This window comes from Silurus aristotelis (assembly GCF_946808225.1).
Source record: "Silurus aristotelis genome assembly, contig: scaffold_177, whole genome shotgun sequence".
In the NCBI taxonomy this organism is placed as follows: domain Eukaryota; kingdom Metazoa; phylum Chordata; class Actinopteri; order Siluriformes; family Siluridae; genus Silurus; species Silurus aristotelis.
In genome coordinates, this window is record NW_028148996.1 from 7,501 (window position 1) to 22,514 (window position 15,014).

The 15,014-nt window shown below is 42.0% G+C and overlaps 1 protein-coding gene across 3 annotated transcripts in view; it reads left to right on the forward strand.

Annotated features, from left to right (window-relative positions):
* LOC310723093 (glutamate receptor 3-like) overlaps positions 1-7,968 on the forward strand; it is a 15,468-nt gene extending 7,500 nt beyond the window's left edge. Inside the window, exons 3-5 of one of the 3 annotated variants that reach the window (XM_083570925.1) lie at positions 4,226-4,340; positions 5,545-6,548; positions 6,875-7,968. In XM_083570925.1, the coding sequence (XP_083427051.1) occupies positions 4,226-4,340; positions 5,545-5,790 (361 nt within the window). In that variant the 3' untranslated portion in view covers positions 5,791-6,548; positions 6,875-7,968. Of the gene's footprint in view, positions 1-1,314; positions 1,710-4,225; positions 4,341-5,544; positions 6,549-6,874 lie in introns of those variants that run through there. The other 2 variants (XM_083570924.1, XM_083570926.1) reach the window with 2 other exon arrangements.
* The last annotated feature ends 7,046 nt before the right edge of the window (positions 7,969-15,014 follow it).

The window sequence follows — 15,014 nt, forward strand, 5'->3', positions numbered from 1 at the left end:
GCCTGTTGTTATTATTATTATTATTATTATTATTATTATTATTATTATTATTATTATTATTATTATTATTACATTAAGTAGACGGTAATCACTGTGAACCCTTTACTCTGAAATGATAGCATGTAATATTCATATAGTGTCAGTACAGATCAGGTAGTGTCGGTACGGATCAGGTAGTGTCGGTACGGATCAGGTAGTGTCGGTACGGATCAGGTAGTGTCGGTACGGATCAGGTAGTGTCGGTACGGATCAGGTAGTGTCGGTACGGATCAGGTAGTGTCGGTACGGATCAGGTAGTGTCGGTACGGATCAGGTAGTGTCGGTACGGATCAGGTAGTGTCGGTACGGATCAGGTAGTGTCGGGTAGTCAAGTCAAGTTTATTTCCATTTCACTTTTTACAACACACATTGTCTCAAAGCAGCTTTACAGAATGTAACAGTGAAGGTGAAGGTGTGTGTGTATCTCTGATGAGCACCATGAGAATGTGGTGAAGGAAAACTCACTTAGATGTTATGAGGAAGAAACCTTGAGAGGAACCAGACTCAAAAGCAGAACCTCATCCTTATTTGGGTGACATCAAGAGTGTGATTATAGTCTTTAAACACTACAGAACACTGGAGAGTGAGAACTAACATGAGCACTGGAGTGTGTGATTATGACTGATGATCTTTCTACAGTCTTTTACAGTCATTATGGTTATAAAACTAGGAGCTACTGAGCAACTCATAAAATAACTCAACATCTAAGATCCAACAGATCCAACACCAGTCGTGTCAGTAGAGTCAGTACGGATCGGATCGTGTCAGTAGAGTCAGTACGGATCGGATCGTGTCAGTAGAGTCAGTACGGATCGGATCGTGTCAGTACGATATACAATACAAAGTACAGTATAAACACCTTAAACTGACAAATATTTCGACAGGACAGGACAGGAGGAACAGGACAGGAGGGATAGGACAGGACAGGAGGGACAGGACAGGAGGGATAGGACAGGACAGGAGGAACAGGACAGGAGGAACAGGACAGGAGGGACAGGACAGGAGGGACAGGACAGGAGGGATAGGACAGGACAGGAGGAACAGGACAGGAGGGATAGGACAGGACAGGACAGGAGGGACAGGACAGGAGGTAGACATTTGCGCACGTGTGCAGTATAAATAATGTGTTGAATACAGATCGAGTAGTCACAGGTACAGTGATGAGCAGGTCACTGGGGGGCGGGGTTACTGAGGAAGAAGTGGACGAGGACGCATTAATGCTAGGAATGAATGAAGGGAATGATGGATCAGTTACCACACACACCCTGCACTCAGGCAACCTTCTGCAGTGATGCAGCTCCTGACGCGTCTCTGATTGGCTCTTTGAAATTCCCAAATCCAGGGGAGAATCCAACATAACTGCTGGATTGGTGTGGAGAGCAGCTGAACATGCTGGGAAAAAAAGGTGTGTAGTCCGTTATGACATCAGGACCGCATGTTCCTCATTCATTCACCTGCCTGCAGCCCTGCAATGCATGATGGGTATAATTCAGCTACATACAGCAAATATACTGAATCTATTAAAATCAATATTCAAACACAATGCTAATGCTAACACAGAAAGTAAACAGCACACAGTAAAGCAAAGATCTCCAACTTCCTGTTTCCCTCAGAATGATCTAAACAACATGGAGAGGAAGAAACTCAACCCTGCTCTTTCTGCCAATATGTTCGCCATAAACACACTTTTACTCTGATTCTGCTGTGTGTGTGCGCGTGTGTGTGTGTGTGTGTGTGTGTGTGTGCGCATGTTGTAGATGTTTATAAAGGTGTGTGTGTGTGTGTCTGTGTGTGCGCGCATGTTGTAGATGTTTATAAAGGTGTGTGTGTGTGTGTGTGTGCGTGCATGTTGTAGATGTTTATAAAGGTGTGTGTGTGTGTGTGTGTGTGCGCATGTTGTAGATGTTTATAAAGGTGTGTGTGTGTGTGTGTGTGTGCGCATGTTGTAGATGTTTATAAAGGTGTGTGTGTGTGTGTGCGTGCATGTTGTAGATGTTTATAAAGGTGTGTGTGTGTGTGTGTGTGTGTGTGCGTGCATGTTGTAGATGTTTATAAAGGTGTGTGTGTGTGTGTGTGTGCGTGCATGTTGTAGATGTTTATAAAGGTGTGTGTGTGTGTGTGTGTGTGCGTGCATGTTGTAGATGTTTATAAAGGTGTGTGTGTGTGTGTGTGTGTGTGCGTGCATGTTGTAGATGTTTATAAAGGTGTGTGCGTGCGTGTGTGTGTGTGTGTGTGTGCATGTTGTAGATGTTTATAAAGGTGTGTGTGTGTGTGTGTGTGCGTGCATGTTGTAGATGTTTATAAAGGTGTGTGTGTGTGTGTGTGTGTGTGCGTGCATGTTGTAGATGTTTATAAAGGTGTGTGTGTGTGTGTGTGTGCGTGCATGTTGTAGATGTTTATAAAGGTGTGTGTGTGTGTGTGCGTGCATGTTGTAGATGTTTATAAAGGTGTGTGTGTGTGTGTGTGTGCGTGCATGTTGTAGATGTTTATAAAGGTGTGTGCGTGCGTGTGCGTGTGCGTGTGTGTGAAAGGGTCTCTCTCTTGTGTATGTTTTATTTATGGGTCCAAGCACTAAACATTGTGATGGACCTGGTCTTTTTTCTTTTTTTTAATTCCGCACGACTTCCTGTAAAGATGAAATGGATGATGATGATGATGATGTATAGTATCTCCATTTGTTTGTTTGACGCTGTGACGATGTACCCACGGTGGGTCTCAGGTTTGATGCTCGGTCCCTCACATTGCTGTGTGTAGTTTTATTAGTGTTGTGTTTCTGGCTGCACGGTGTGTTTGAGATTGTGGTATGTCCATCCTGCACCTTCTCCTTCACTGGTGCTGGAGTTCTTGGATCCTGGATTCCTCATGAAAATGCTTCACTTTGTTCAGTTGTGTAATAATAATTATAATAATAATAACACAGTAAGTGTCTCTTCAGTTCTCTCAGCACGTCTCCACTGGATCACTGAGTGCTGATTACTCAAAGACTTTATGCTAGGTTCTGCTACTGTAGGTCAAAGGTCAAAGGTAATGCTAGTGCTAGCTCTGCTTGCTTGCCCACTTCCTGCTGCTCTTTCATTTATGCTCCTGTTTATGTTTTGAGTCACAATGAGACAAACTCCTGTAATAGTGCACTATATAGAGAACCAAGCAGAAAACCATCTGACTACAAATACATCACCATCATCTCCTTTAATGGGGCAGTGCAGCAGGGGGCAGTGTGGGGCAGTGCAGCAGAGGGCATTGTGGGGCAGTGTAACTGGGGGCAGTGTGGGGCAATGCAGCAGGGGGCAGTGTGGGGCAGTGCAGCAGGGGGCAGTGTGGGGCAATGCAGCAGGGGGCAGTGTGGGGCAGTGCAGCAGGGGGCAGTGTGGGGCAGTGCAGCAGGGGGCAGTGTGGGGCAATGCAGCAGGGGGCAGTGTGGGGCAGTGCAGCTGGGGGCAGTGTGGGGCAGTGCAGCAGGGGGCAGTGTGGGGCAGTGTGGGGGCAGTGTGGGGCAGTGCAGCTGGGGGCAGTGTGGGAGCAGTGTGGGGCAGTGCAGCTGGGGGCAGTGTGGGGCAGTGCAGCTGGGGGCAGTGCAGCAGGGGGCAGTGTGGGGCAGTGCAGCAGGGGGCAGTGCAGCAGCATTATAGCGGGAGGTCTGGGGCAGTGCAAGGGCAGTTCTAGTAGAGAGCTAGACATACAGCCATGTGACAGATCATTTATTGATCAGCTACTTAATTATCTACTTAAATTTAGCTCTGAGCTAATGATCTGCTAGTTAATTTGCTAATGTCCAGTATAATATATTATAATGTTTAGTAAACAATTTTTGGTGATGTAATAATCATGCACATGATTGGTTGAATTGGTTAATTTGAGTTTGTGGATCTGCTGCTGTTCAGAATTTTCTCCAATAGTGCACTATACTGTTCAGAGGGTCAAAGGTCAACATTAACACCAGCCAGCTTGCTGCCTCCTTTGTTCTCTTTCTTTCTGTGTGTCTCTTTCTCTCTCCCTCTCCCTCTCCCTCTCTCTCTCTCTCTCTCTCTCTCTCTCTCTCTCTCTCTCTCTCTCCCTCACTCTCTCTGGATGGATGGATGGATGGATGAATGGAGTGTGAGGAGGTGTTGGAGGAGGAGGGTGTTGAGAGTGAGATGAAGTACCTGGCTCCTGCTCTGATCTTCTGTGTGTTATTTCCCTCATGAAGAACTCCTGTAAACCTTGCAGTATTGAAACTCAGTGAACAAGGCATCTTAGACAAGCTGAAAAACAAGTGGTGGTACGATAAAGGGGAGTGTGGGACCAAGGACTCGGGCAGTAAGGTCAGTCCATCCAGACATGCCCATGGTCGTGCCCACTGCCATTAGTTATTTTATTACAAATTCCAATGATTTATTAAATTTACTTTTTACAAACTTATTATTTTGAGGTATTTTCATATTTCAATTCATTATCAAAAAATGTGTATTCAAGAATATTTCAGAACTTTAAGATATAGATGGTATTAATGTTTTTGTTTTATTTATAATGAATTGTTTTATATTTATATCAACAGTTTATACAAACTTTATCATCATAACCTTCTTAATGGCTTCTTCCCCCCGTCCCCTCTCTGACTCTCCCCCGTCCCCTCTCTGATTCCCCCCGTCCCCTCTCTGACTCTCCCCCGTCCCCTCTCTGATTCCCCCCCGTCCCCTCTCTGATTCCCCCCGTCCCCTCCCCCCCCGTCCCCTCTCTGACTCTCCCCCGTCCCCTCTCTGATTCCCCCCGTCCCCTCTCTGATTTCCCCCGTCCCCTCTCTGATTCCCCCCGTCCCCTCTCTGATTCCCCCCGTCCCCTCTCTGACTCCCTCCCCCCCGTTCCCTCTCTGACTCCCTCCCCCCCGTCCCCTTTCTGACTCTCTCCCCCCTCTCTGACTCTCTCCCCCTGTCCCCTCTCTAACCCCCCCATCCCTACGTCTGATTCCCCCCCGTCCCCTCTCCGACTCCTCCCCCTGTTCCCTCCTCTCCGACTCCTCCCTCTGACTGCACATGTCTGACTCCTCCCCCGAATTCCCCCGTTGTTGCTTGTCTGTGATTGAAATGTGAAGCTGTTCAGTAGATCAGCTGATCATGGTGGTGTCCTGCAGTGAGTTTTGAAAACTGTGAAGTTTGCAGCAGTAGTTCATTGAGGGGAATAACGTCAACCTTCATCATTGCCATCTTCATTACCTTTATTATCACTGACACTACCTTCATCACTTTATCTACAACACCTGCATCATAATCACCTTTATCATCATGATCTCCTTCATCTTTATCATCCACACCATCTTCATCACCTTCATCATCATTACTTTTATTATCTCAATAATCTTCACCATCCTCTTCTTTCTAATTTAGTTACTGAACAAAACATCTACCAGGATCAGCTCAAGTTCTGATACTTAATGCACACTTTTACTGGTTTCGTGTGTGTGTGTGTGTGTGTGTGTGTGTGTGTGTGTGTGTGTGTGTGTGTGAGATGGTGTGAATTTCTGTTCTGCAGGATAAGACGAGTGCTCTGAGTCTCAGTAACGTTGCTGGTGTGTTCTACATCCTGGTTGGAGGTCTGGGACTTGCCATGACGGTGGCGCTGGTCGAGTTTTGCTACAAATCTCGTCAGGAGACCAAACATCTCTGCATGCTAAATCCTGCTCAGAACGTTAAACCCACTCCTCCGGCTGGTGTTCAGAGCTTCACCACCTACAGGGAGGGCTACAATGTCTACGGCACCGAGAGCGTCAAGATATAGTGCTAGTCACATACGTCACTAAATTACCTTCTACTGCATTAGCTCTTGTGTCTTAATGCTAACTGCTAACTTAATGCTGACTGCAAACAGACCCCTCCCACTGCAAACGCTGTTACCATAGCAACTGTATTCAGACTCCAGTATCTCTTAATGCCTTACAGGAACCTCAGCAGCACTTCCAGTTTGATCCAAACACTTCCTCTGAACTTCCAGTCTTCCTCAGAGCACTTCCTCCTTACTCTCACTCAGCTCATCTCCTTTATAGAGCCATGTATCAGTTCTGTTTTTCACCTTTGGAGCTGAGAGGAGCTTCATCATTCTGCAGCCGATGAAGCATGGAGTTAGAGAGAGAGACTCATCATCTGCTTTTCTCAGACTTTGTGTGAAGAGTTCCTGAGAATCAAGTTCACACACAACACATTTTTATAAATAACATGCAAGAGCTTCTCCTTATCTCCACTCCAGAGCAGATCATTAGGTTCAGGATCTCAATCTCAGCTTCACTACCAAGTAGATCATCATCATTCTTCATGTTGTAGATCTTTTCATTCAGATATTTCAGAGCTTCAAGTAAACTCTAGAGCTGTTCTCCACAATGTTAATGTTTTCAGTCATCTCACTTTTGCTTCAGCATCATCTCTGAATGCAGGTCAGGTTCTAATCCACACTTCTAGACCCATCTCACTGATGCTCCTCACACTGAGAGAAGGAGAAATGAGCTGAACCACTAATTGTTCTCTCTCTCTCTCTCGTCTCTAGTTTTATAAATTAGCAGGAAATTATTATTTTATAATGATTTATTAGAAAAAGTTGCATGTCAGAAGCCAGAGTTGTGGAAGTTCAAAGGTCACTGTAGTCGTCTCTGTAATCTAGAAAAGCACCGAATCCCTGCTTGGGGGCCGACAGCAGGGGCCCATCTGTCACACTCACATAATAAAGATCAGAATGTCAACTTGTCTCTGAACAATCATTTCTGTGATGTGATCAATCACAGAGGAACTGCAGAGTTACTGATAACGCTGAAAGTCTCGACTTTAAATAAATCACACAAGTCACGTGTGTGGTGGTGAGTTTCAGTCTGGAGTTTCTTCATCATTGATTCCTCTCTAAATGTTCTGCTTGATGTTGAACTGATGCTGAACTGCATGTTGGTGATCAGTAGATGCACCAATCAGAACACGTGTAAAACAGAGCGTGCGCTCGATCCTGATTGGTGACTCGCTGCGTGTTTCACCTGCGTGTTTTTATCCTCATCAATAAAAAGAAACGACTGATTTCACTACATGTAGTAAAAAGTGAGAGATTTGAGTTTGAAATGTGAAGTTACAGTAAAAATTTCCCCACATGGAAAAACTCCAGTAAAGAACATCACTGGATTTATTTTATCTCATTGTTTGTGTATGTGAAGGTGCAGTTTCACATCCCACTACTGTTTCTCCTCAATCATCACACACACACACACACACACACACACACCAGATTATTGTGACCTTGTACATGACATATCATCAAATAAAATCAGTTTGTCTACAAACCCAATGTTTAATTACACACAGTTATAACTGATTACAAAAATCAACAATTTATGTGTGTGTTAACGTGTGTGTGTTAACGTGTGTGTGTTAACGTGTGTGTGTTAACGTGTGTGTATGTTAACATGTGTGTTACCGTGTGTGTGTGTGTGTGTGTGTGTGTGTGTGTGTGTGTGATTTCATCAAGTCAAATTTATACAGAAATCCACAGTTTGCCAAAATGCTGCACATCAGGTATAACAGGAAATAAAACACATTACAACCATAATACGTCACACACACACACACACACACACACACACACACACACACACACACAGATAATAGTGATAATATTATAGAGATATAAAAAAACCCCATTCCCCAGTTGTTAGACAGATCTTGTTTTGTTGTTGTTTTCCTGATGTCTGTATTAGAAGTGTAGTGGGGATGAAACACACACCTTCTCAGTAGCTTTAAATATCTCTCTGTGTTTAGGAGCAGAACATAATTATACACAGAACCAGTCCAAAGTGTGGGGACACACCTTCTCCTTCAGGTTTTTTTTTTATTACTTTTAACCTTGTACATTAATACTGAAGCATCCAAACTATGAGAGAAAACATCTGGAATTCTGCAATAAACAAAAATGTGTTAAAGAAACCCAGATGTTGTTATATATGTTTGATTGTCTAAAGTAGCCCCATGTCACTCGGAAACCTTGTAGCTTTCTTTAATCAGATTCATGAGGTAGATACCTGGAATGGGTTTCCAACAGTCCCACTGGTGTTGAGTGCTTGTTAGATGCTTTTCCTTCACTCTCTGTTCCAAATGATCCCAAACCTGTATATGAATCAGTTCTGATTAAAAAAAAGATTTCATCTGTTCGGTGACTATTAAAGCTGCAGCAGTCTGTGTGTGTGTGTGTGTGTGTGTGTGTGTGTGTGTGTGTGTGTGTGTGTGTGTGTGTGCCTTTTTGTGTGTGTGTGTGTGTGTGTTTCATTCCACATCATTGCACAACAGACCACACACTACAGTACATTCCAAAACAATCAGCAATTAGCACACACACACACACACACACACACACACACACACACACACACACAAACATTTTGTTGTTATGTCTATTTAATCTAATTGACTATTTTGTTGTAATGTAATTGTACCAATTTGATTGTAAAAATCTTGTTGATTTGTACTCAGAGATATAAACACTGTGTGTGTTATGATGATGATGATGATGATGATGATGATGATGGAATGAGGTCATTCCCTTCACTCTGTCCTTCACTCGCTCCAGCGGAGTGTCTTGTTATGGCAGTTGTAGTGTAAGTAAGAACAAAATAAATGAACAAAATCCTGGGGTTTTGCTGTTACAGAAAAATAATCAACTTTAGGCTTTAAACAACTTTTTTTTACACAGATGTAATACACAGATATCCACATTACTCACATTCTACAGCAAGTGTGTGTGTGTGTGTGTGTGTGTGTGTGTGTGTGTGTGTGTGTGTGTCTGTGTATACCCTATATAAGGAATGAACTGAGCAAACTGAAAGGACAACCACACTCATCAAAAAGCAGGAAGGTGAGAACCAGCTATTATTTGTGTCTTACACACACACACACACACACACACACACACACACACACACACACACACACACAAAGACAGAAAGAAATATTGTGGGATGATTTGAGGGAGGAACAGGACTAAATGTCCACCAATAATGTAAAATTAGGTCAGCCCACCTCACACACACACACACACACACACACACACACACACACACACACACACACACACACACACCAGAGATGGCAGAAGTCCACACCTCCTTCACTCAGTAGAAGTGCAGATACTGATGATGTAAAAGATTCTGGTGAAAGTTGAAGTTCTGACTGCACTTTTTTACTCAAGTGAAAGTCAAGAAGTTTGAGCTCTGACATGTTCTTCAGTATAAACTAGTGATTATTACTACCTGTTTTAGTGTCACACTGGAAACTGATCCTCATCATATTAATATATTAATATAAACAAAAATTTAAATGTTTTCTAATGAAGGTATCCAGACTGAAGATCCACCATGTAGAACACAAGCAGAGAAAAGATGATGATGATCAGAAATGTCTCTGTTCTCAGTCATGTTCTCATCACTGACTCCCTCTGTCTCATCCACGTTAACCCCAGACTTCTTACTGCCTTCTGCCTGTTCAGTGTGATCTTCAGAAACTAGTCTACGTCTGTGGTGTGAGAGACGGGAGATGTTCCACCAGTGGATTGAAAAAGCAGCACAATGAGAGAAAGCAGGTTGATGAGCTGAAAACGTTGCAGTGAAAAGAAAAAATATTGGTGTTTTACCAAACAGATTAAAACCTAGTTTGAAAATGTAAGAAGTGGAAAGTACAGATTTTTGTCAAAATTTAATGAGTAAAAGTAAAAAGTCTGAAAAATAAATAGTGAAGTAAAAAAACTGATACCAGAAAAATCCACTGAAGTAACAAAGTATTTGTACTGCATTACTTTCCTCCTGTGACACACACACACACACACACACACACACACACACACACACACACACACACACACACACACACACACCTGTAGGTGGACAGCTGCAGTGTTTTGTACATGATGTTGAACTCCAGCAGATTTCTCCACTCTACTCTGACTGTTCAAAATCATGTCTGTAGGTGGATTAGTGACCCTAAATTGCTCCTTGATGTGTGTGTGTGTGTGTGTGTGTGTGTGTGTGTGTGTGTGTGTGTGTGTGTGTGTGTGTGTGTGTGTGGACAAAAGTTTTGTGGACACCTGAGCGTAAGATTACTGTGTGTTTTTTGAACATCTCATTCCACATATAGTTCTGCATTTGCTGTCATAATAACATCCACTCTTCTGGGAAGATGTTCCACTAGATTTTGTGGAGATTTGTGGGGATTAATTCGGCTCAAGGGGGTTCGTAAAGTCAGGTACTGATGAAGGTGAGAAGGTTTCTGGGGTGCAGTCAGTGCAGTCAGGTGTTCAAAAGGGTTGGAGCTGTATAGCAGGAGATCTTTGGAGAGGAGATCTATGGAAAGCAGATCTTCATGAAGCAGGCTTTGATCACAGGGCCAGTGTAATGCTGGAACAGGTTTGGGTCTCCTAGTCCATGTACTCACTGTAGGAATGTGGTAGTGCTGGTTTGGAGGAAGGGAATTTTTAGGTTGGTTATCCTCATTTTTTTCATCGTCTCACTTTTTTCTACTCTCATTTTCTATTTCTGATTTTGTGCATCTTTATTTCATTTGTTGATATTTTTGCTCTCAAACACAGATTCAGCTGAAAAGGACCAGGATGGCAAGTCGTACGTCTCACACACACACACACACACACACACACACACACACACACACACACACACACACACACACACACACACACACACACACATTTTAATTGATAGAATTTAATAAACACTTCTTTTTTTTAAAACTTTGTGTATATGATTGAGTGTTGGTGTGATGGTGATGATGTTGTGTATATGATTGAGTGTTGGTGTGATGGTGATGATGTTGTGTATATGATTGAGTGTTGGTGTGATGGTGATGATGTTGTGTATATGATTGAGTGTTGGTGTGATGGTGATGGTGTTGTGTATATGATTGAGTGTTGGTGTGATGGTGATGTTGTTGTGTATATGATTGAGTGTTGGTGTGATGGTGATGATGTGTATATGATTGAGTGTTGGTGTGATGGTGATGATGTTGTGTATATGATTGAGTGTTGGTGTGATGGTGATGATGTGTATATGATTGAGTGTTGGTGTGATGGTGATGATGTGTATATGATTGAGTGTTGGTGTGATGGTGATGTTGTATATATGATTGAGTGTTGGTGTGATGGTGATGATGTTGTGTATATGATTGAGTGTTGGTGTGATGCTGATGATGTTGTGTATATGATTGAGTGTTGGTGTGATGGTGATGATGTTGTGTATATGATTGAGTGTTGGTGTGATGGTGATGTTGTATATATGATTGAGTGTTGGTGTGATGGTGATGATGTTGTGTATATGATTGAGTGTTGGTGTGATGCTGATGATGTTGTGTATATGATTGAGTGTTGGTGTGATGGTGATGATGTTGTGTATATGATTGAGTGTTGGTGTGATGGTGATGATGTTGTGTATATGATTGAGTGTTGGTGTGATGGTGATGATGTTGTGTATATGATTGAGTGTTGGTGTGATGCTGATGATGTTGTGTATATGATTGAGTGTTGGTGTGATGGTGATGATGTTGTGTATATGATTGAGTGTTGGTGTGATGGTGATGATGTTGTGTATATGATTGAGTGTTGGTGTGATGCTGATGATGTTGTGTATATGATTGAGTGTTGGTGTGATGGTGATGATGTTGTGTATATGATTGAGTGTTGGTGTGATGGTGATGATGTTGTGTATATGATTGAGTGTTGGTGTGATGGTGATGATGTGTATATGATTGAGTGTTGGTGTGATGGTGATGATGTTGTGTATATGATTGAGTGTTGGTGTGATGGTGATGATGTTGTGTATATGATTGAGTGTTGGTGTGATGCTGATGATGTTGTGTATATGATTGAGTGTTGGTGTGATGGTGATGATGTTGTGTATATGATTGAGTGTTGGTGTGATGGTGATGATGTTGTGTATATGATTGAGTGTTGGTGTGATGGTGATGATGTGTATATGATTGAGTGTTGGTGTGATGGTGATGATGTTGTGTATATGATTGAGTGTTGGTGTGATGGTGATGATGTTGTGTATATGATTGAGTGTTGGTGTGATGGTGATGATGTGTATATGATTGAGTGTTGGTGTGATGGTGATGATGTGTATATGATTGAGTGTTGGTGTGATGGTGATGTTGTGTATATGATTGAGTGTTGGTGTGATGGTGATGATGTTGTGTATATGATTGAGTGTTGGTGTGATGGTGATGATGTGTATATGATTGAGTGTTGGTGTGATGGTGATGATGTTGTGTATATGATTGAGTGTTGGTGTGATGGTGATGATGTTGTGTATATGATTGAGTGTTGGTGTGATGGTGATGATGTTGTGTATATGATTGAGTGTTGGTGTGATGGTGATGATGTTGTGTATATGATTGAGTGTTGGTGTGATGGTGATGATGTTGTGTATATGATTGAGTGTTGGTGTGATGGTGATGATGTGTATATGATTGAGTGTTGGTGTGATGGTGATGATGTTGTGTATATGATTGAGTGTTGGTGTGATGGTGATGATGTTGTGTATATGATTGAGTGTTGGTGTGATGGTGATGATGTTGTGTATATGATTGAGTGTTGGTGTGATGGTGATGATGTTGTTTATATGATTGAGTGTTGGTGTGATGGTGATGATGTGTATATGATTGAGTGTTGGTGTGATGGTGATAATGTTGTTTATAGGATTGAGTGTTGGTGTGATGGTGATGATGTTGTGTATATGATTGAGTGTTGGTGTGATGGTGATGATGTGTATATGATTGAGTGTTGGTGTGATGGTGATGATGTTGTGTATATGATTGAGTGTTGGTGTGATGGTGATGTTGTGTATATGATTGAGTGTTGGTGTGATGGTGATGATGTGTATATGATTGAGTGTTGGTGTGATGGTGATGATGTTGTGTATATGATTGAGTGTTGGTGTGATGGTGATGTTGTTGTGTATATGATTGAGTGTTGGTGTGATGGTGATGATGTTGTGTATATGATTGAGTGTTGGTGTGATGGTGATGATGTTGTGTATATGATTGAGTGTTGGTGTGATGGTGATGATGTTGTGTATATGATTGAGTGTTGGTGTGATGGTGATGATGTTGTGTATATGATTGAGTGTTGGTGTGATGGTGATGTTGTGTATATGATTGAGTGTTGGTGTGATGGTGATGATGTTGTGTATATGATTGAGTGTTGGTGTGATGGTGATGATGTGTATATGATTGAGTGTTGGTGTGATGGTGATGTTGTGTATATGATTGAGTGTTGGTGTGATGGTGATGATGTTGTGTATATGATTGAGTGTTGGTGTGATGGTGATGATGTTGTGTATATGATTGAGTGTTGGTGTGATGGTGATGATGTTGTGTATATGATTGAGTGTTGGTGTGATGGTGATGGTGTTGTGTATATGATTGAGTGTTGGTGTGTGATGGTGATGATGTGTATATGGTGGGTGTTGGTGTGATGGTGGATGATGTTGTGTATATGATTGAGTGTTGGTGTGATGGTGATGATGTTGTGTATATGATTGAGTGTTGGTGTGATGGTGATGATGTTGTGTATATGATTGAGTGTTGGGTGTGATGGTGATGTTGTATATATGATTGAGTGTTGGTGTGATGGTGATGATGTGGAGTGTTGGTGTGATGGTGATGATGTGTATATGATTGAGTGTTGGTGTGATGGTGATGATGTTGTGTATATGATTGAGTGTTGGTGTGATGGTGATGATGTTGTGTATATGATTGAGTGTTGGTGTGATGGTGATGATGTGTATATGATTGAGTGTTGGTGTGATGGTGATGATGTTGTGTATATGATTGAGTGTTGGTGTGATGGTGATGATGTTGTGTATATGATTGAGTGTTGGTGTGATGGTGATGATGTTGTGTATATGATTGAGTGTTGGTGTGATGGTGATGTTGTTGTGTATATGATTGAGTGTTGGTGTGATGGTGATGATGTGTATATGATTGAGTGTTGGTGTGATGGTGATGATGTTGTGTATATGATTGAGTGTTGGTGTGATGGTGATGATGTTGTGTATATGATTGAGTGTTGGTGTGATGGTGATGATGTTGTGTATATGATTGAGTGTTGGTGTGATGGTGATGTTGTGTATATGATTGAGTGTTGGTGTGATGGTGATGATGTTGTGTATATGATTGAGTGTTGGTGTGATGGTGATGATGTTGTGTATATGATTGAGTGTTGGTGTGATGGTGATGATGTTGTGTATATGATTGAGTGTTGGTGTGATGGTGATGATGTTGTGTATATGATTGAGTGTTGGTGTGATGGTGATGATGTTGTGTATATGATTGAGTGTTGGTGTGATGGTGATGATGTTGTGTATATGATTGAGTGTTGGTGTGATGCTGATGATGTTGTGTATATGATTGAGTGTTGGTGTGATGGTGATGATGTTGTGTATATGATTAAGTGTTGGTGTGATGGTGATGATGTTGTGTATATGATTGAGTGTTGGTGTGATGGTGATGATGTGTATATGATTGAGTGTTGGTGTGATGGTGATGATGTGTATATGATTGAGTGTTGGTGTGATGGTGATGATGTGTATATGATTGAGTGTTGGTGTGATGGTGATGATGTTGTGTATATGATTGAGTGTTGGTGTGATGGTGATGATGTGTATATGATTGAGTGTTGGTGTGATGGTGATGATGTTGTGTATATGATTGAGTGTTGGTGTGATGGTGATGATGTTGTGTATATGATTGAGTGTTGGTGTGATGGTGATGATGTGTATATGATTGAGTGTTGGTGTGATGGTGATGATGTTGTGTATATGATTGAGTGTTGGTGTGATGGTGATGATGTGTATATGATTGAGTGTTGGTGTGATGGTGATGATGTGTATATGATTGAGTGTTGGTGTGATGGTGATGATGTTGTGTATATGATTGAGTGTTGGTGTGATGGTGATGATGTTGTGTATATGATTG